The 21,890-nt window shown below is 26.7% G+C and overlaps 6 protein-coding genes across 6 annotated transcripts; 2 read left to right on the top strand and 4 right to left on the bottom strand.

The window, feature by feature from the left end:
• Window positions 1-898: 898 nt before the first annotated feature.
• On the bottom strand, window positions 899-5,351 carry Phum_PHUM401850 (transportin-3, putative; the record flags this gene model as incomplete). Its single annotated transcript, XM_002428764.1, has 16 exons — window positions 899-959; window positions 1,046-1,158; window positions 1,245-1,412; window positions 1,488-1,706; window positions 1,794-1,943; window positions 2,032-2,307; window positions 2,389-2,681; window positions 2,898-3,043; window positions 3,123-3,322; window positions 3,424-3,570; window positions 3,664-3,808; window positions 3,915-4,075; window positions 4,175-4,323; window positions 4,409-4,563; window positions 4,700-4,977; window positions 5,235-5,351. 16 exons carry the CDS (start codon window positions 5,349-5,351, stop codon window positions 899-901), a joined length of 2,778 nt encoding a protein of 925 aa, XP_002428809.1.
• Window positions 5,352-6,262: 911 nt separating this feature from the next.
• Window positions 6,263-9,506, top strand: Phum_PHUM401840 (Phosphoglucomutase, putative; the record flags this gene model as incomplete). The annotated part of the gene is made up of 7 exons (XM_002428763.1): window positions 6,263-6,603; window positions 7,177-7,369; window positions 7,852-8,312; window positions 8,400-8,583; window positions 8,684-9,016; window positions 9,092-9,321; window positions 9,404-9,506. 7 exons carry the CDS (start codon window positions 6,263-6,265, stop codon window positions 9,504-9,506), a joined length of 1,845 nt encoding a protein of 614 aa, XP_002428808.1.
• Window positions 9,507-9,584: 78 nt separating this feature from the next.
• On the bottom strand, window positions 9,585-12,077 carry Phum_PHUM401830 (uncharacterized protein; the record flags this gene model as incomplete). Its single annotated transcript, XM_002428762.1, has 9 exons — window positions 9,585-9,641; window positions 9,724-9,895; window positions 9,967-10,203; window positions 10,316-10,613; window positions 10,683-10,809; window positions 11,092-11,267; window positions 11,343-11,560; window positions 11,643-11,889; window positions 11,963-12,077. The coding sequence occupies 9 exons, from the start codon at window positions 12,075-12,077 to the stop codon at window positions 9,585-9,587; spliced, it is 1,647 nt and encodes a 548-aa protein (XP_002428807.1).
• Window positions 12,078-12,548: 471 nt separating this feature from the next.
• On the bottom strand, window positions 12,549-14,165 carry Phum_PHUM401820 (uncharacterized protein; the record flags this gene model as incomplete). The annotated part of the gene is made up of 6 exons (XM_002428761.1): window positions 12,549-12,674; window positions 12,861-13,017; window positions 13,095-13,488; window positions 13,569-13,743; window positions 13,828-13,927; window positions 14,125-14,165. 6 exons carry the CDS (start codon window positions 14,163-14,165, stop codon window positions 12,549-12,551), a joined length of 993 nt encoding a protein of 330 aa, XP_002428806.1.
• Window positions 14,166-14,915: 750 nt separating this feature from the next.
• On the bottom strand, window positions 14,916-16,784 carry Phum_PHUM401810 (uncharacterized protein; the record flags this gene model as incomplete). The annotated part of the gene is made up of 6 exons (XM_002428760.1): window positions 14,916-15,064; window positions 15,086-15,200; window positions 15,276-15,419; window positions 15,661-15,822; window positions 15,910-16,186; window positions 16,516-16,784. 6 exons carry the CDS (start codon window positions 16,782-16,784, stop codon window positions 14,916-14,918), a joined length of 1,116 nt encoding a protein of 371 aa, XP_002428805.1.
• Window positions 16,785-18,138: 1,354 nt separating this feature from the next.
• Phum_PHUM401800 (UDP-GalNAc:polypeptide N-acetylgalactosaminyltransferase, putative) lies at window positions 18,139-20,914 on the top strand (the record flags this gene model as incomplete). The annotated part of the gene is made up of 11 exons (XM_002428759.1): window positions 18,139-18,285; window positions 18,491-18,696; window positions 18,807-18,973; window positions 19,065-19,269; window positions 19,363-19,545; window positions 19,615-19,732; window positions 19,814-19,939; window positions 20,029-20,250; window positions 20,327-20,425; window positions 20,566-20,691; window positions 20,774-20,914. The coding sequence occupies 11 exons, from the start codon at window positions 18,139-18,141 to the stop codon at window positions 20,912-20,914; spliced, it is 1,740 nt and encodes a 579-aa protein (XP_002428804.1).
• Window positions 20,915-21,890: the final 976 nt, after the last annotated feature.

Here is a 21,890-nt window from a genome sequence, read left to right as displayed (position 1 = left end):
TTTTTTTTACGAATCAAAAATTTATTATTATTATTTATTTATTTATTTATTAATAATAATTATTTTGACTATTTCGAAAATAAAATACTGACAAAAATATTTGGTTGGTTAACACAACACTTATAATAAGAGTATTTAAATTACTAATTTAAAACTTATTAATCGTAAATTATTAATTATTAATTACAAATCATCTTTATTATTTATTTATTCATTTATTTATACATTTTATAATAAAAAAATAAATTTTTGTTTTATAAATAAAAAAAAAAAAAAATATCATTAAATATTTTTTTCATTTTTGTCACTGCGTCACGTTTAAAAGACTTTTTATTGTAGTCAATTTTTTTTTTTTTTTAAATTTAAATTTAAATTTAAATTCAAATTCAATTTTTTTTTTATTAACGGGGATGATAAAATCATATCAAAAAGAAAAAAAATTTATAAAAAAAAATATATATTTTCGTGTTAGTTGTATAGCAAAAAAAAAAAAAAAAAAAAAATTTCCACAAAACATGATGACTATTAATTACTTATTTATTTATATATTTTTTCAAACCGTTATTATTATTATTATTATTATTAATTCACAGATACTTGTATATAATATGTTCACGTTCGATGAAACGCAATCTTAAGTTAAAATTTTTTTTTTTTTCTTCGCAAAATATTTTATCTTTAATTGCTTTGATTAAAAGCAAAAAAAATTGATTTACAAAAACAAAATATTTCACGTGTGATAATAATTAAAAAATTATGTAATCGTTTTTAAAATTACACGTTTTTTTTTTGTAAGAAAAATTAAAAATACTGATGATCTTCGATCAATCCGCTTCTTGTAATTTTCTTTAACTTTTTTTTTTTTTTTTTTTTTTCTCCAAAAAATTCCTTAAAAAATTTATCTATATAAATTGGCAAATTCTTTTAAACAATGTGAAACGTTTCTGCTACTCTGAGCGCTGGAAAAAAAAGAAAAAAAATTAATTTTTTTAAAATAATGATTTACTTGAAAAAAAAAACTTTTTAAAGGAAAATTTTTTTTTACCTGATCAAAGACTGATGAAAATCTTCCAATTGTTTTTGTGTTGCTGTCGTTGCTCCCCCAGAATTATGAGTCGGCAATGATTTCAGGGATTCTTCGAGCCACCGACTCACGGCCTGGAAAATCAAATTTTAATTACAGTCGAATAAAAAAAAAAAAAAAAAAAAAAAAATGAATTGAATCGTGCGTTGTCAATATTTACGTTTCTGTCGTGTTCCAACAGCGCCATTATGACGTCCGCGACACCTCCTAATATGTGAGTATGAAGTGAATAAACGCAGGCTTGTATTAAATTATGAACCAACCTCTTGCCGTGATTTTGAATTATTGCTGAAACTAATTGCCGTCTAATTTCAATGTCTTCCGAATTCTAAAATAAAAAAATCAAATTATTAAAAATTATTTTCAGGTTTCAGATTCAAATTTTTGCATTCTTCACAATTACTTTGTTATTCTTTCCGCAAATTAATAAATCACAGAAAAATTTCATTGTGGAAGCATTGGCATCTCTATGATCTAAGGAACAAGCCATCAGTGCGCATTCCAAAATAGCCGGTAAAGAAGGACATTGTAGAAATTCTACGGGAATTCTTTGTAAAAATCTGGCACATAATCTGAAAAAATCGTCGACCGTGTCTGGGTGATGTTTAAGTCCATTTTCCTCCTACGAAATAAATTATTTATAAATATGTCATTTTGCTAATTTATTTATTTGTAAAATACTTTCAGGTACGAAAACGATTCTTCTCACTTGTAAAACTTGAAATGTGGCTTGGATAAATGCTTGCAACATTTCCAATAGTGCAGGTACACATTGAGGTTCGCAAGCGCACTCATCGACCAAAATGGATCCGAGATACAGAAAGCAACTGTGCCTATGTACATTGTAAAGTGGTACTATCTGCAATTTTAAAAGGTATTATTATTATTATTATTATCGAGACATGTTTTAATTATAATTTTAATCGATGATTGAAAATTTTACTTACTTGCTGAACTATAGGTTGAAGCAAATGACAAGATTGTCGTCCGACGCAGCGAACGGCAAACCTTAAACATCTGCAACATCGCTCCATTACCCTAGTATCCGATTGAAATTTGTTGCACGCCTCGGAAAGAGCCGGCCACGTTTCCGTGAAAACAGCAGAACAAGGATTGATGGAACCATTTGCTACAGATGGATTTGTGTGACGAAATATGGCTGCCAATCTGTCCAACCAAAGTGCCGGATCCGTTGGACTTCCTTTCACATTATTTGCATCTAACTAAAAAGTAATTATTTTGCATTTTAGGTACTATAAATTTAATTTTATAAACTTCCGACGGAAAATTATTAAATTAATTACCTCGTTCAATTTGCTAAGAGGTTCGATTTGAACGTAGCACAAACTTTTCATTGCAGAGTAAATTTCATTGGCGGGGATTTTCGACATGACCATCGAAGTGCTTTTTAGTAAACTAAGAGCAGCTTCCGTAGATATCGTTGACTTTAAAGCTTCAATGGTGTGCATGGCCAGAACATTAAAGTGCTGAGCCATTTTATCACTACAACTCGAACAAATTAATTGTAAAGAATTAGCTGCAGCTGACGTTAGTGGAGGATGCCGTAAACAAAAGAGTAAAAACATTAAGACGGAATCTGAAAGAAATTGTAAAAAGGATTTACCGTAAGTAATTTTAACGATTTTCATTTAGTAATGTTAATAAATGTTTAACAACAATATCTTCTCTTATCTGTCTACCTTCAACAATTAAACGCATGAGAAATAATACTAATGGCAAGTAAATACCAACTTTTTTCTTACTTATCAGGTAATTATAAGTTGAGACAAAATTTCATTAAACTTAAACTTACCCAAAACTTCATTTGAATGCCTTTCGATCCATTCATACAATTCACCTAATAATAACACAGATGTATGCCTCACAGCAATATGAGTTGTTTCTGGATCTAATTCTAATATTGCTTTGACTACTTGGGGTACGATTTCGTTTTCTTCCCTTTAAAATCAAATACAAATAAAATAGACTAGTTTTGTCAATAAATAAATATTTATATGTGTATACCGCGATGACTTACGGTGAAATTATTTTGGCCAATGCTTGCATTAAAAACAATGCAGCTTCTGTGACATCCCATGTAACTCCAGGAGCTTGTAAGCTGAGGAACATTTGTCTAAAACAATTCGAAGACCCTACTATAAATACAACATCTTTCATTAACTCGCAAACTCTGCTCCTGAAATCTGTAAACTCATCCATGTCATCGAGAAGACCTTCCTGAAGTGAAAAACATCACAAACAAACATATAATTTTTTAATTAAAATGTTAAAATTTAGGGAAAACGTTACAATTTAAAATTTTTTGCTTGAAACCTCACCTGATCTTGTTCCATTCTACTATGCCTACATAAAGATTCTATTAATCTTTCCACATACGGCTTAAAAATATTTGTCAAATTTTCATTATTTTTTTTAAACAGTTCTTCAGATAACCTATACCAAAAATTAAATGTTATTTCAGAAACCTAAAAAAATTATTCAAAATTATTCATCAACAATAACAAAATCAAATTTAAAAAAAATTCTTATTGATTAGTATTAAAATTAAATTCACTTACTTCATAGTCATGATGACCAACACACATTAATATTAAATCTAAAATTTTAAGATAATAATGATTTTTATTTGTATAATTATGATTTACTATTTTTTCTAGAAGTGATTCGCCTAATTCTGTAAATATTCTACAATAATTTTTAGACCTGAAAAAAAATCATTACATGTTATAACAAATTTATAATTAACATTTTAAATTTAAAATTAACTAATAATAATAATAATAACAAAATTAAATTGAATAAAACTAACTTATCTTGATCTTCATGAGCTACAGAAAGATGGTAACTTTCTTCCAAAGCGACTACCCCTGAAAATAATTGTTCATCAAGTTTTTGATGATATTTATATTCCAATGTTTGAAGCAAACTACAAACACAGTCTGTTGCAGCTTCATGTAATAGAGGAGATAACTGGAAAAAAAAAAAAAAAAAATGTTTTTTAATAATTTCTTTGTAAGCTTGAATACAAAAATTTAACCTGAAAGCAAAACAATATCAATTTATATTTACCTGATGATTTTGTAATATTGAAAAAGCATGAACTGCTACCATATTATTGCTAATATCGTTTAACGAGATGGCTCTTACAGCTATCCAAGATGAAAAGCATCTCAAGACTTTGACATGAATTTGTTGGTTGTCACAGTTTGAAAGGCAAGCTTTCTAAAAAATTTTAAAAAAATAATTTTTTAAAAAAAAATTAATTGAAAAGTGTATATAATTCTGAAACATATTTGCAAATACTTACCAAAAATTCCATTAATGTTGATGAACAAGAAGATAATTCATCAAGAACTTGATGTCTTCTGTTTTCACCCAATCTAAGTGATTTTGAATTAACTTCTTCTGGCAAAAGAATAAGCACTTCTAGTAAAAGTGGAATAGACCTATCACTAAATCTGTAAAACCAATTTTTTTACATATAATTTCTTTTTAATTGAAAAATTATTTTCTATAGTGAGCAACAAAATAATGATTTGTATACATAAAAAAACAAATTATAGCAAATAGTATAAAAATCGAATAAACTTTTACCTTCCCATTAAATCCAAAACAGGTTTTTCCCAAGAAGACATTTGAAGAGATAATGCAGCTAATGCTAAACATAATTGTGTCACTACTACTGAATTACTACCCTCATCTTCTTGTTCAACATATTGAATAAGAGAATCTCTTAAAGATATATGAGCTTCAGGAGGAAGTTCATGAAATGAGTATTGAATTTTGGTCCTCATTGTTTGGGCAGCAAAATAATATGATTCAAGGTTTCTTTTTTCTTGTAACATTTCGTCCGCAATTTTCCACGAATAAACCTACAATAAATTAATACTTTTTCTTGAGTAACCATTAATCAGTTAGCAAAATAATAATGAATTCTTAATGAATATTGTTTAGGAAATTCAAAACATATACAATTTGAAATAACTATATTTTTTGAAAACAAGTAAGATTAGAGGAAGCAGTTTAAAATTATATTTTTTGTAACTATCCATAATTACTCCTCAGTTACACTAAAGAAATTAAAGAAATACTTTAAAATTAATGAAGTAATATTTTTAAAAAAACTTACAGATTGCTGTAACTCTCCAAGCCATTGAGACGCCTTCTCCCTTTCGGACCAGTTTTGATTATGATATAATGTAACAACAGCCTGATAAACTGTCTCTAAAGGCGGTGGACTTTCCATTTTATTATAAAACTATTTTCTTAACTCAATCCATAAAATATTACACTTTCTAATATAAGAAAATAAATAAATTTTTCACAAGAAGCTACCTTCCGAAAATGTCAATCGCAACGTTGCCTTACGACCGGAAAAACATATTCCATAAACGTTCAACACATTTGCAAAAATATTTTTATATTTATTTAAATAATAACTACGTTATTAATAAATTATAAATAATTTGCGTTTTTTTAGAAATTATAAATACGTGCAGATTAAAACAACTGCATTTAAAAATTATATTAAAAAATAAAAATGTTTCAAAAGTAGAAAAATTTTATCTCTATGAAATTTTTCATTCGAGATATAAACATAATTATCATTCAAAATAGTCGATTGTAACTGAATTAATTGAAGTCTTTGTAAACGAAAAATGCTTGTCTTGCATTTTTTTTTCTTTTTAAATTAAATTATAAAATAACAATTTGTCATTCGAAATTTCTTCCTTTTTTTTTTTTTTAATTTTCAGTTACATTAATAATTTATAAATATTAAAATGTTTATTTACAGTAAAATAAAATACATTAAAACTTTTGTCAATTGAATACATATAGATTACAAAAAACAAATAATTATGTGAATTAAACGTCGGCATAATGTTTCATTTTCAAATTTCGCTGTAACTTAAAAGGAAAATAATATGAATATCAAATTTGTAATTTTTTTTGTGTTGACTATTTGATTACTTTGGTGATATTAATAAGTATGCTTGACCTACCGCTTTTATAATAGATTTTCCTTTTGAACTTTTAATCTCCCTAATCAATTTTTTTAAGGTTATTATATTTTTATTGTAAAAATGCAGTACTACATTGATATCAACTTATCTCAGTAGTTTTACTGTTGTCGCACGGCATACATCACCAGATAAAATGACTTCACATAAAAAATTATTAATTTCCACACCTAATTCAAAATTAAATGAAAAAATTGAGGAATGGTTGAAGTGGGACAAAAATGAAGATACAATCAAAGAATTAAATTTATTATTAAAAAATGAAGACTTTAAACAATTAGAAAAATTATTCTTAAACAGATTGGAATTTGGTACAGCTGGTTTAAGATCAAAAATGGGAGTAGGTTTTAATCAAATGAATGATTTGGTGGTTATTCAAACAGCTCAGGGATTGTGCGAATATTTATTAAGTTATTTTAAAGACACTTCAACTAAGGGAATTACTATTGGGTATGATGGACGTTATAATAGTAAAAGGTAAAATTAATACTGTTTTCAACTTTTTTTAACATTTTATTTAAAATTTTTATGTTATTTTAAGTTTCTATCAAGCCCAAAAAATAGGCAAAGCTTACATCTGCCTTTCGATTTTTAATTTTTATCTATCTCATTTCAATCGGTTTATTTTGTAATAAATATTAAATGATATGTTAACTGTCTTTGCTTGAGGAAGTAATTTTAAAAAATTATTTATTTAGTAATCTGAGATTTACAGGGTGTACTTTTATTTAAGCACTGCCTTTTAATGATTAAATTACTTATAAAAAATTTCAGTTTATATTTATTTCGAATAAATAAGGCTCGAATCAAACTTTTAATTAGATAAATTTCATTTTGGCTTATACAATGCTTAAAATATAGCCCATAATGATGATCTACCTTGAAAAAATACACCATATTTCAAAAATCTAAATCAATTAAGGTATAAAAATACCTACCTGCCCAAAAATACCTTATTTTTGACCACTTAATGTAGCTTGAAGTTACTTATTTTTTGTGAAACAACTTCAAAGTAAATTATTTAAAACTGCATGTGTAAATTGTTTGCAGATTTGCAGAATTGACAGCTGCAGTATTTTTGAGCAAGAATATAAAAGTTTATCTTTATTCTTACTTATGTCCAACCCCTTTTGTACCTTTTGCTGTAAAAAGGTATGATTGTGTGGCCGGTATAATGGTAACTGCATCTCACAATCCGAAAGAGGACAATGGTTATAAAGTGTATTGGAGAAATGGCGCACAGGTAAACTTATTATTTTTTAAAAAATTTTTTCAAAATTTTGGTTTAAAATTTCTTTTTTTTTTTTTTTACATAATAAACATGTATATTTTGTAATTTAAAATATTTTGAAGGTATTCGATGCGTAAAAGCAGAAACTTTTTCATTCTTATAAACATAATATTATTATTATTATTATTGTCCTTCATTGTTTTACGTAAATTTGTAACGGTCAACTCAAGTAAGTTTCCGGTCACTTTGTATGAGAAAAAAAAAAAAAAAAAAAAAAAAACGTTATAATGTGTTATTATAAAATTTTGAAAAAAAAAAAAAAAAAAAAAAAGGTGGAAAAATGACTTTATCCATTGTAGAAAGGAAAAAATTTTTTTCGGTAAAAATGAATCAAAAATATTTTTCCACTTGAAAAAAAAAAAAAAATCAATTTTTTTATTTAAAAAAAAAAAACTTGAAGATAATTTTTTTTTTTTTTTTTTTCCCCCTTTAAGATAATATCACCGCATGATAAGGAAATTCAAAAACACATTTTGAATAATTTAGAACCTTGGAAATCGTCATGGGATTTACAATTACTTTCAAACAACGACAATATCGTTGACCCGATGTCTGACGTCATAAGTTCCTATTATAAAAAAATCAAAGAAATAACTTTGTTCCCGGAAATGAATAAAACATCTCCCATTTCGATGGTGTACACGGCTATGCACGGCGTTGGATTTCGATACATTGTCAAAGCATTCGAAGTTGGAAATTTTGGTAAATTTTATCCGGTCAAAGAACAAGTCGAACCTGATCCCGAATTTCCCACCGTGCCATTTCCAAATCCGGAAGAAGGGAAAAGCGCTTTAAATTTATCAATGGAAACTGCCAAAAGGCATAATTGTACCTTGATTTTGGCAAATGATCCGGATGCTGATAGATTGGCCGTTGCTGAAAAAATACCCGAAACGTAATTATTATCAATAAATTCTCTCATTCGACTGACGTAAATTACAAAAAAATTTTTACCTTCCCATTTTTTTTTTTTTTTCTAAAGTGATAATCAATGGAAAATTTTCACCGGAAATGAATTGGGTGCACTTTTGGGTTGGTGGGCTTTATTCTGTTATAAAGCATTAAACGAAAATAAAAATAATTTCAAAGATGTTTACATGCTCTCAAGTACGGTATCATCAAAAATATTAAGCACAATGTCAAAAGTTGAAGGTTTTCAGTTCGAGGTTAAAAATTGAATCTTATTTTCCTTCTTTTTTTTTAAATTTAATTTAATTTATTTTAATAATAATAATAATAATTTGTTTTCTATAAAATTTAAATTAGGAAACTCTCACGGGTTTCAAATGGATGGGAAACGTTTCGCACAATTTGATGGAATCGAAAAAAACGATTTTGTTTGCTTTCGAAGAAGCCATAGGATTTATGTACGGAACGGAAGTTTTGGATAAAGATGGAATATCGGCTGCTGTTAAAATGGCGGAAATGGCTTCTTATTTGAAACAAAAATACGGTATGACTCTTCGAGACAAATTAAACGAATTGTATAAAATCTACGGACAACACATGTCGTTGAATTCGTATTACATTTGTCATAATCCCGTGACGATAAATTCCATTTTTCAAAGGCTGAGAAATTTCACTGAAAATAATAATCAGGTGAGTATAATATTAAAGCATTTCATTAATCTAATATTTAACTTAATAATAATAATAATAAATTAATTGTTTCAGAGTTACCCCAAATCCATACTGAATGGAAAATATGGAATTTGCGGCGTCAGAGATCTCACGACAGGCTACGACGATTCTTATCCAGATAAAAAAGCTAGACTTCCCACGTCGAAATCAAGTCAAATGATTACTTTCAAGTTTACAAACGGACTCATAGCCACGTTAAGAACGAGCGGCACTGAACCCAAATTGAAATATTATTCGGAATTGTGTGCGGATCCTAAAGAACAGTAAGAATTTTATCATATTGAATTATAACGTTACGAAAATTTTAAATAATAATAATAATAATGATATCTCGAAACATTTTAGAAACACGGAAAAACTTCAAAACACTTTGAAAGAAATGATCGGAGCTTTAGTCGAAGAATTCTTAGAACCTGATAAAAACGGATTATTGCCGAGAAAGGAATAACTTCCGGTGAGTTTTATTAATTATTTAATTTAAATGTTATCGCTCGTAAAAGGGAAACGGAAACGTGACGAATGTTTTTTAAAACAAAATGTATTCTTCGAGCCATAGTAAAAATTGTTTGATTTGTTTGCTCATCTGAAACAGATTTTTAACAGTAATCATGATCTTTTTTTTTATTTTAACCGTTGTTTGTAAAAAAAAAAATTTGAAGAAATACCCAAACGTGTACAGGTTCTTGTTCATTCCAAATTATTTTCGGATAAGGTGTTATTGATTCGCCGTAAATGCGTGATATGGATTCTTCGTATAAGTAAATAATACCCGCGGCATCTTCGTATAAAATTTCATTTCTTAATGCCAAACGAGCGTGAGCTTCCGATAAAGTCGTACTAAATTGGGAAAAGTATGCATGCGTGTATTACAGGTACTTAAGCGAAATATTAAGCGTGCGATCCCTTACATTGTTTTGATTGCGTTTAAAGGTAAACATTGCGGTCTTTCTCGTCTGCTTGCAACAAAATAATTTTGAATTAACTGCGAAGCTTCCTCGGACAGGGAAATTTTTTTAGAATTTATTATTTTAAAAAACTTTTTAAAGTCATCTACAGGTACCGACGGTGACGTTTCGATAGTTTCCCGACTACTTTTAAGAGCCGTTTGTAAATTTGCAAGGCAAATATTAACGTGTTCGTTTTCACTGATTTCTTCCGCGAAAAAAGGCATGCCGAAAACGCTAAAAAAAAAAAAATTTTTTTTTACTTTTTGATTGATCGAGCAAACAAAACTTTATTTCTTCGAAAATAACTTACTTGATGAGAGTTTTTAATTTTGATAAATGATTGATCGTTTTGTTAATGTTGCACCAGTACGTCCAAATGGCGGAATTTAGGGGTGAGAAATCAACGTTTGATTTTCCAAAATCTCCTTTATTATTCAATGCGATTTGACCCCTTTCGATTGTTTGACAAACGTGATTCGTTTGTTCGTTTTTAAATTTTGACCAATCACCAATATTGCAAACTCCTTTCGTTCCCAAAATAAATTGACCGGGTTCTGAACAAATGACGTCAGATTTCACACCCGTTTTAAATGCTCCTCCTCCTCCTCCTTGTTAATGACATATGATTAATTGGACTAATCGATTTAATTATGTAAGGTGTCGAAAACGTATTTTACCTATGAATGAATTAGTAGGAAAATTAACTAAATATTTTTCCGTCAATTTTCCAGCCGCGTTAAACAAAATTTGAATGTTTAATGAGTCGTTTCCAATTGCGATTATAGGAACTGGAATATTATTTTTCTGAAATTTCATTTAGTTATTCTTTAAGTACCCATTAAATATGTTGTAAGTGTAGTTAAATTTAAATATTACCGTGGATGCTAAACTTAGCATTAACCCTATTTTCAAATGAAGAAATGAAGATTTCGGTAGTACGAATGAACCGAGAAGTGATGAAATAGCAATAACGAATGACCAAGGACTAGTAGGGCTTTGAGTTCGGCTAGAAAAAAAAAAAAAAAAATTTTCTTATGTAAAAAGTATTAAGTATTTGGTATAGAGAAAAAATAATAATAATAATACTTTAACCAGCCTTATTTCTAAGTATAAATTTTCAATCGTTTCCGGTATTGTTAAATCATTTAAAAGTTCCGTTTTACTGCGTGTTATGTTCATTGCTTCGAAAAAATTGTTATGCAATCTTCCAGTTATTATATAACTCTCTCCCAAAGATAGATCAGTGACGTAGCAAAGTTCATCTGTAAATTAAACAGCAGTCGTTTAAACTATAAGATATTTAAAAAAATGATCATAAGTCGTGCCGTTATTATTACCTTTAAGTTTAACGGGTAAAGATTGAAATCGTTTTTTTTTATTGTAAGCTGAAGTTGATACAAAATGACATAAAATTTCATCGCCGACATCGGTTGATGGAATATATTCTTTCATGGGATTGCAGCAATTTGGGCAAAAAATTTTTGATATTTCGAAATATCTTTGACAGTTATTACCCGGGCAAAATTTTGTTTGGCAACAATAAAATGAACTTCTTCTGTCGATCAATGCAAAATATTTTTACTGTATTTAACAAAAAAAAAAAATATTCAGTTTTTAAAATGTTGAAAATTTCTTACATGTATTTCCCAATTGTGGTTTTACTGAATAAAAATCCTTGTAGAGATAGTAGAATATTTGTCGGTTTTAAAAAAATAAATGAAACGTCATTGATTTCCGTTAAATTTTTCAAAAAGGGAACAATTTGAAAATCGTTTTTTTGTAGAGGTAAACACGTCTTAATTAAAAGACATGCACAAAACAGAACATTTTTTGTCAATTGTAATGCGAATATTGGTTCTTTGACAAATAACCGATATAAAGTTTCTGAAAAGTAAAAAATAATCACATTATCTATGCAGAATTTGAATGATTTTAAAAGGGAAAAGGGAAAACCCACCTGACATTAATTTCAGCTCATGTAAATCTAAAGTAAATTGAAAACGAAATGGAGGATAACCCTTTCCTTCTCTAATTGTACCGCCGACATCGTTTTCATATTCAGAAACAGCCATTTCCAATTCGTTTAATATATTTTGATTTTGTAAAAAAACGACAAAATCTTTTTCGAATTGAATTTTAAAAGAAAAAAACTTACTCATCGTGAATGACGTTTTTAGGACGCTTCCTTGATTTTCAAAAGTAACGGTTTTTTCACAATTCGAATACTGCTTATTAGTTTTTTGCTACTACTCTAGTCAATCAACTTGTTAAGTGCAAAAAAGTGTAAACGAATATTATTTCGAATAATTATTAGTTAGAAATTTAAAAAAAAAAAAAAAAAAAAAGTTAAAATTATTAGATTAATTTTATTTATTTTTTCAACTGGTAAAAATCTCATTTATAACAAAACATTTTATTTTATTTTTGATTCAATTACTGAACGATAGTTTTTCTTCTTTCTTTTTCCAGGAGAAGTCGATTTAATTCCTGCAAAATAAATGATTTACAAGTTAAATTTTTTTTAATAAGCTTAAAGCTGTATTTTAATAGTATGATTTAAGTAGACTCACTTCGTCTTTTTGAGCACGTAATATATCAATGGCTGGTTCTTTAAAATTCGGATTTTTCGAAGGGTCATCAGAAATGTTAAACGTCTCTAGTTCAGAAGTCTGTAATAATAATAATAATAATAAATTGTGTTGTTAAATGGGAAAAATAATTGGATAACAACAAAATACAAATTAAATACTTATTTGTTAAATAAATCTTATTACGGTCAGTGTAAATTTTTTCTCGATAATAAATATATATAAATGAAATATCAATAATAGTTTGTTTTTTTTTTTTTGTAATACCTGAGGAAATTTAGTTGTGAAAATATGTTTAAATCTTTCTATTATAATCCCTTGATTTGATGAATGTAAAGTTTTAACATTAACATCTAATTGACTATAAGAATCAGCTCCATAAGGTATAAGAAGTGGTTTATTATAATCCATTGAACATCCCTTCCTAAAATTGTTATAAATTTAAAAACTCCAATTTATAAATTTTCTCACAAATTAAATAGTGGTGATAAATTTGTTTACCATTGTGAACCGTTAAAACCATGATGATGAAAAATATCTTTTAATTTTTTAACAAGATTTGAATCTTTATCAGAATAAAATAACAAAGAAGCTCCTTGAGAATGAGCTACTTGTCTGAGTGTTCGACAAATCAATTTTTTTTTTTCTGGTTCGAAACTTTCAAACAAATCATATTTTCCACCGACAATAACCAAAGGAATTGGAAATGGATTTATATATTCAAAATCTTCATGACTCTCATCTATTTTATTACCACAATTTTCAAATGTATCTGTTATTTCTTTCTTTTTCAATATGTTATATGATGTTTGAAGTATTGTTTCCAATGCATTCCACATTGTTTCTGGTGTCGATAAATCCAAAACGAGTACCAAAGTTGTATTCTTGTTAAGACCTTATATAAAATCATTACAAAATATAATTATTTAATTAAATTAAAATAATATTGCTGATTATTAAATAATTCATAATTACCCAAATAAACATTTAATAAATTGACAAAAGTTGTTTCTCCACCTAATTCCCAAACATGACAAATATCTTTTGCTAAACTTCTTCCTGATTTTCTTCCAAAATTATATTCCATAGCAAGTGTTTTTTTTACTGGTTCATTCTGATCTAAAAATCTTTGTATCATAGTTGATTTACCCTGAGGGAAAAATTAAAAAAATGGACATGATTATTACTAACAGTTATAAATCATTCTTTTAAATTATTCGAAAAGAAAACAGACTGATGATTTGCTTCCGACAATAATTAAACTCCTTTCTCCTATATTTGTATTTTGTATATCTAAATTCTTTTTCTTAGCAATTTCCCATAAGCTTTCTTTCCTTAAAAAATAATAATAATAATAATAATTAAAGAATTATGTGAAATCGATGAAATGTTTTGTTTAATATTTCAATAAAAACTTTTTCTTACATGTTTAAAAGATTAAAAGATTATAGAACACAGACAAAAAACCAACAAACTCTATAATATTATTTCTGTTTACATCTGCTTGTTTTCCTAGCAACTGAACAAACACATTGTTCCTTTTCGACAACTCTGTTTGTTATTCACAATCATCAATTCGAATACTTGTCACAATTTAGAATCCAGTTAAAATTAATTTTTTTTATGTAAATTTATATTTTATTCGATGAAAAGAGAATTTTCTGGGGTTATAAAAAGAAAATATATGAGAAAAAAATTTTATTTTAAAAAATTATATATATTTAAACAATTAATTTTCAAAAACAATTGTCTCTTAATATTTATATATATATATCTCAATAATAAGCATATAAATGATATATAGTAATTATATAAAAAATAAAATACAAATTAACATGCAACAAATAAGTTTTATAAAAAATTTAACATATTTAATATTTTCATGAGCTAGAACATGATAGTTTTTTTTTTCTATTGAGAAAAAAAAAAAAAATTGCATTTTAAATTTTCTTTCCATGTGTTACATATATTAATACTGAAATATAATATTTACAAACTGTAAGAATATTATAAAATTTTAAGTAATATTCAAGTTGAAATTTCAATTATTACACTATTAAGAAAAAATGGATACTCGAATGTATGTTAGTATCTAAAACTACAATTAAGCCATTTTTATTAAACTTTATTAACTGACGCCATTGAAAAAAAAATTATTTTATAACTAATTTTTATGGAACGCGTAAAATTGAAATATTTCTATGTATAACTTCAATAAAAATGAAAAAAGTTTAAAAGTACTATCAGTGAAAATTTCATTTAAGCACTAATGGTAAAAATAATTTTCATTTAAATTTTAATTTTTTTCCCGAGTTGAACACTTCAATTTTTCTTCTTGAGGTTTTCAAAACGTTTTGTTAAATCGTCAAAATCAATTTCTTCATTGTCATTTTGATTAAGTTTTGCTAAATCTTCATTAGACATTGATGGTACATCATTAGGCACATTTGGTAATTCCGGAAACAATGAATCTGAATTTTTCGGTTTTAAACCGCCTGGAGGAGACATTTTCGATCTTGGACTCGGTTTAGGTTTATTCAAATTTTCTTGATTTAAATCATTGGGCTCATCATTTGCAGCAGAATCGGATGGAGGTTGTTCAAAGTTCTAATGCAAAATTTTGAAATTTTTTATTATCGTATCAAACTTACATTCTGGACTATCAAATTGTAAAATACTTACATAAGAGTAGTTTTGTGGTTTAGGAACAGGATCATTCATTGGAGGAATATTGTAAGAAAATGGCACACCATATCCAACATTAGAAGGCTTTGGAACAACAAATCCACCAACTTTTGATGTTTGAGGCTGTGGTTGAGGTTGAGACTGTAATTAAGTAAATTTTTTAATGAATAGAAACAAACAATCAAGCAAATTGTTGACTTGAATTTTCTTTTTTAAAGTGCATCAATAATTTATTCTTTATTTAAGTAATAAAGAAAAACTTATTGATTATTTAACAGTTTAAGTTCGAGGTTTTTTAATATTTGTTTAAAAAAGAAATTAAATTAATACAAGATTGCTATTTAAATTAAATAGCTTGAAATAATAATCAAAGGCAACTTACAGGATAATTATAATTGAATGGTTGAAAATCTGATGGAGGTGCCATGGGAGGTTGAGGAAAACCTTTAAATCCAGGTGGAGATGGTACACCACCTCCGAAATTGTTTTTATTGTCATCATTTAAATCAAGAAGCATGTCAGTGGCAATTCCTTCTCTCATGACCTATAAAAAAATAATTTTTTTTTTAAATTTAAAATAAATAATGTACAATTTCAATTTATTTTTAAGTAAAATAAATAAATTAATTACTTTTTCATCCGGTTCATATTCTACGTTAAAATTTTTTGCAATTTCTATGAGGTACTTTTCGACTAATAATTTTGTCGGAGATTCAACTCCCAGTCTATGTTTTAATTTTTCAGAAATTGTATCTTTTTTATCTTCTTTGCAAGATTCAGCATAATCTTTTCCATATTTGAGAGCCAATTGTTCGCAGATAGATTTTAGTTCAGGAACCATGGCAGCCAACCTGGGACCTGCCCATAATATACTAGAAATAGCTTCTTCCAATCCTGGATCAACATTTCTGAAAACATTATGTGTTTTTGTAAAATACATCATTTATTTACATAAATGTTAAGTCAACAGTTTTAAAACATAAAATATATCATTTTAAATTAATATCACATCAGATAAGAATTTTATAAATACAAATTTATTTAACTACGTAAATAAATTCAAAAGAATGGCATTACGAATTTTGATGTTATTATTTTAAATTTACTATCTAAATAAGAAATATTTGTGATAGCAAAGGTTATTTAACAAAACATCAACGATTAAATATATAATAAACAAAAAATTTTCGAACTGTCAAAACATATTTACTCCAATAATTTAATTAACAAAGCTTACTTCATTTGTTGCAAGAGACCAAATCTAGCTAATAACAAGTCGCAAAACATTTCTACCATTTCCATGGCTTCTACCATGTAATCTTCTCGAATAATGTGTTCAACCCTTATCTTAGCTCTTTCTGCTTTACCAGTTTCAATAAAATCAGCAATTTCCCTTCTAGATTTTTGTGCTAATTCCATTTTTTTCTTTTCTAACAATTTCAATCTGTTAATGGCTAATCTTAGAAAAGTTTTTAATTTTGTATAATTAACTCCACTTGAAAACATTATTTTTGAAAAAAATTTTTTATAAAAATTTAAAATTAAGTCTATAGCGTAATAAAAAACTAATAACGATTATTCTAACTAAAAATAATAATATAAATTTATCAAGATAAAGTGTCCTCCACGAATCTTACAACACTGTCCTGAAACCATAATTGATGTGAGTCATAACTAATATGATAAAAATAGCCCATTTCCTTTTAGCAGCAAAAATTTTTTTCATGTTGGTGTTACAAATAAATAATTTTACATTTTTTGTGATTAGTTGTAAAGTCATTTTGAGATCAAATTAATTATACGAAAGAAGTTACTTTGGGTTTTTTTAAATAAAAGAAATTATTTCGTACGAATTTTAGCCATGACCCTTAACATTTTAGACTTGTTGCTCTTCAAAACAAAATTTATAAACTTGTCAAAGGAGTCCGGTTGTAAATATTACTATTATGGTTTTATAAGTACATCTTCCCCAATGAAATGTTTTCAGAGTTTTAATATTGGATGACACGTAGCAGGCATAAATTTTCTCGAAAGAAAAATAGGTTTAAGTTTTTGATTTGTTGATCAGCATATTTTCCTAAATGGTATTTCACCAATGTTGATTTTTTAACAGAGGTACTTGGATGAGTACTAAGTAAGTAATTTTTCAAATTAACATTAATTTTTAAATAAATAAAAAAACAAGTTTTTTTTAAAAGTTGAAATCAACTTTTTCAACATTAGGTTTTTTTTTATCTTTTTATTTTTCCAAGAATTGAAACTGGTTTAATTAAAATAATAATAATTGTAATATTGGTGACACTTCTTTGTGGATTTTAATGTAGGTTGGAGCTTTCTAATTTTTTTTTCCTTTAGTTTGACTTTATTGTTTTTTAATTTTCATAAAAAATTGGTTTGCATTTTTACTTTTACACTTTATAAAATTGTTTCTTTTTATAGTTTTTGCTTCATTTATATAATTTCAGTTTCGATAATAGTTAAATATTTATTAGAATTTCAGTTGTAATATACAGAATTATGGCATAAAATTAATTATATAACATTATATTAAAGAGATTATATATTGCAAATATTTTAAAGTTATTTTTAAGTTAATTATAAAATTATTTAATTGTTTTATATAATCTAAGTTAATTTTAAAATAAAAAAATTTTTAAATTATCTATCGTCAATATATCTGTAAAAAAGTGACGTCTAAGTCTTATTATTCAGTTATTAATTCAAAGCATTCATTTACTTTTTTTACTTACAATTTTTGTGAAAATATTTAAAAAATGGTTTTTGTATTATAGGTTCCTATTGAATATATTTTATAAAATGGTAATATCTTTTCAAAAAAAAATAAGATAGCATTAAAAATATGCGAATTCTGCATTTAAAAAAAAGTCGTGCAGTGAGATTGGTTGCTGCTGTATTTATTTTAACTCCGATATTATATCTTTTATACACTTCTAAAAGTTCAGAAGAGGAGGAACTTCCTAGAGCTTCTCATAAAAGATATAAAGCAGTAAGTTTTTTTAATATTTAATTATTAATTTTGTTTTTGTATAAATTAATGGATGGATAATCAAAACTAAAATTAAAATTCAGTCATTTTTTATAATATTAACATGTTATTACGAAATCGTTATTTTTACAAATTGAAATATAAAAAGGTTTTTTTGTAATCTTATTTAAATAAATATATATATTTTTATTTTTTAAAACAATAGAAACCCCAGTTAAGCAACAGTAATGGAAATTTTGAGCCTAGAGAGGAAGAAATAAGTGATGGGCCTGGTGAAGGAGGTAGACCTCACAAGCTGAGGGAAGATCAACAAAATGATGCATCACAATCTTTGGCTGATTATGGAATGAACATAGCTTGCTCCGATGAAATATCTTTAGATAGATCTATTCCTGACACAAGACTGCCTGAGTATGTAGCTTTGATTATTTTTGGGATTTGTAAATTTTACATTTACATCATTTTATTAAACCCAACTTAACATTTGTATATTTCATCGAAACAATTTATTAATTTTTTAGATGTAAAAGATGGATGTATCCGGAAGATCTGCCTAAAGCCAGTGTAATTATTGTATTTCACAATGAAGGTTGGTCTACTTTGTTGAGAACTGTCCACAGTGTAATCAATAGAACTCCACCACAATTTTTAGAAGAAGTTTTAATGGTAGATGATTTTAGCGATAAAGGTAGGTAGTTTTGATTTTTTTTTTTTTTTTTTTTCATTTTGATCCATGTGAAAAAATAATTTTTTCATCGCAATATCTTTCATCTTTGTAGAAAACCTAAAAGAATTAGATGATTACATACTAAGATTTAATGGAAAAGTTCGTTTAATACGTAATTCAGAAAGGCAGGGACTTATCAGAACGAGATCAAGAGGAGCGGTAGAAGCAAGAGGAGAGGTTATAGTTTTTCTGGATGCACATTGTGAAGTTAATAAAAACTGGTTGCCACCTTTATTGGCTCCAATTTATTATGATAGGTAATGAAAGCAGTAAAAAAAAAAAAAAAATATAAAATTGTTCAAATGATTTTTTTTTTTATACAATCTCGATTCTTTTTTTTTTTTTTTTAGGACTACTTTAACAGTTCCAGTTATCGATGGAATTGATCATGACACATTTGAATATAAGCCGGTGTATGTAGATGGTCATCATTACAGAGGAATATTCGAGTGGGGAATGCTTTACAAAGAAATCGAACTCACAGATCAATTTGCAAATGCAGATAATAGAAAATATAACAGTGAACCTTACAGGTAATCATTTCATTTTTTAAACTGAGATTAATAATAATTTGTAATCGAATAAAAATGTTTTTTTTCCAGATCTCCTACGCATGCAGGTGGATTGTTTGCAATCGATAGAAATTATTTTCTTGACATTGGTGCTTATGACGATGGCTTACTGGTCTGGGGGGGAGAAAATTTTGAATTATCCTTCAAGGTGAAAGAACTTTTAATATAGTTGTAATTAAACTAGTTTTAAAATTGTATTTAATGCCTTTTTCTTTTAACGAATATTTAGGTTTGGCAATGTGGAGGAAGAATTTTATGGGTTCCATGTTCTAGAGTAGGACACGTTTATCGTAGCTTTATGCCTTACACATTTGGCAGCCTTGCTAAAAATAAAAAAGGACCTTTAATTACAATTGTAAGTTTTTCCATTACTAAGCATTTTAATTGTCTTTTTGTAACTGTAATTGTTTTATTTTTTTCACATTGCAATCATCAAATTTTTAGAATTATAAACGTGTCATAGAAACATGGTTCGACGAAAAGTATAAAGAATTTTTTTACACGAGAGAACCTTTGGCCAGGTACTTAAACATGGGTGATATTTCAAAGCAATTGGCTATGAAAGAAAGATTACAATGCAAATCATTTCAATGGTTTATGGAAGAAGTTGCTCCTGATTTGCTGACGAAATTTCCAGAATTACCACCCAACGTACATTGGGGTGAAGTGAGTAGCACACAATGTTTTCACATTGAAAAATCATTATTATTATATTTAATTAAGGGAAATAATTTATTTTTAGCTTCGCAATTTGGCTACATTAAAATGTTTGGACACTTTGGGACACGGTCCTCCGGCTAGAATGAGTGTGTCTGAATGTCACGGTTTTGGAAATAATCAGGTAAATATAAATTTTGACAATTTTGAGTTAAAATTTTTTTATAATTGTACAAAATGTGGTAATTACAAACATGACCTTTTTACTTGCACATTGTTGTTTCGGCTTTTTATTTATGAATCATTTTAATTTTCATTTCACAGTTAGTAAGACTCAACTCGCAAGGACAGCTCGGGATCGGTGAAAGATGCATAGACGGTGGAAAACAAGGGATCAGACTCGTATTTTGTCGACTGGGTTCCGTGGATGGACCTTGGCAATACGACGAGGTAAAAATTTTTGTCACTTTTTGTGTTTTTTAAAAATATTTAAAAATAACGATAATTGACGCCATTTTGTCTCGGGTTGCAGAAGGGTAGGACTTTATTACACGTCAAAATGCAAATGTGTTTGGCTTTACATCCTCAAACATCTCAACTTTCTCTCATGCCTTGCGATTATAATAATTCATTCCATCAATGGATATTCAAAGAAATTCATCCGAAATGGTAGCAATAGTTTAAGTAGAATAATAATAATAATAATACCTTTATAAAATCTCATTAAAATAAAAATAAAAAAAAAAAAAAAATGTATAACTTTGTTTTTTTAAGTTATCATAATTTGTGACTTAATATTATAATAATAATTATTTAAAATTTATATGAAAGATGAAAGGAAGGAAGGAAGGAAGGAAGGAAGGATGTAAGGTAATTTTAATTTAAGTTATTTAAGGCAGTTAATTTTTATAAAAAAAAAAAAAAATTATTTTATTTTAATTTAATGAACTTTTTTTTTTAATCAAGCCTACGTTTTAATATAATACTTGATTAATAAATAAATAAAAATTAAAAATTAATTTTTTTTTTTTTTATTCCTTATTAGATTTTCATTATAATCGACATTACTTAAAAATTAATTATCCTTTAAAAAACGAAAACAAAATGTTTCTACGCCATTTGAAAACCACAATTTTTATTTTTTTCGTACGTAATTATTTTAAATAATGAATGAAATTTAATAAGAAAAAAAAAAAAAAGTTTCGCTCCAACGAATATGTTTTTACGTGGAAGGTATTTGACCATGGTTGAAAAATTACGTTTTTTTTTCTTCTAATAAAAGGCGGTGGAAATTAGTCAACCCGAGGCAGACAGATGGTTGGTGTTAGCACGATATTAAAAAAAAAAAAAAATTATTTAATTAATTATTTATTTAAAATGAGCGAATTGGATGCCAATGACGGTAAGTTAACTTATTTTATTAACTTTTAAATATAAAAAAAAAAACGGAGAAAAGTTTTAAACATTATATAATTATTAAAATGATAAAATTATGTTAAAGTAACAAAATGTCATCATCATCATCATTATCATCATCATATTAATAATTCTTTTTAACAAAACTATGCTTCTTATTTAATAATTAATTTTATTATAAAATAATTTATTAAAATTAAATTTGATTAATTTATTAAATATATTAAGGAAAT

Source organism: Pediculus humanus, genomic scaffold (assembly GCF_000006295.1).
Source record: "Pediculus humanus corporis 1103172107927 genomic scaffold, whole genome shotgun sequence".
In the NCBI taxonomy this organism is placed as follows: Eukaryota; Metazoa; Arthropoda; class Insecta; order Psocodea; family Pediculidae; genus Pediculus; species Pediculus humanus.
Note: the sequence above shows the minus strand (reverse complement) of the source record. Positions and strands in the feature narration are given on the sequence as shown.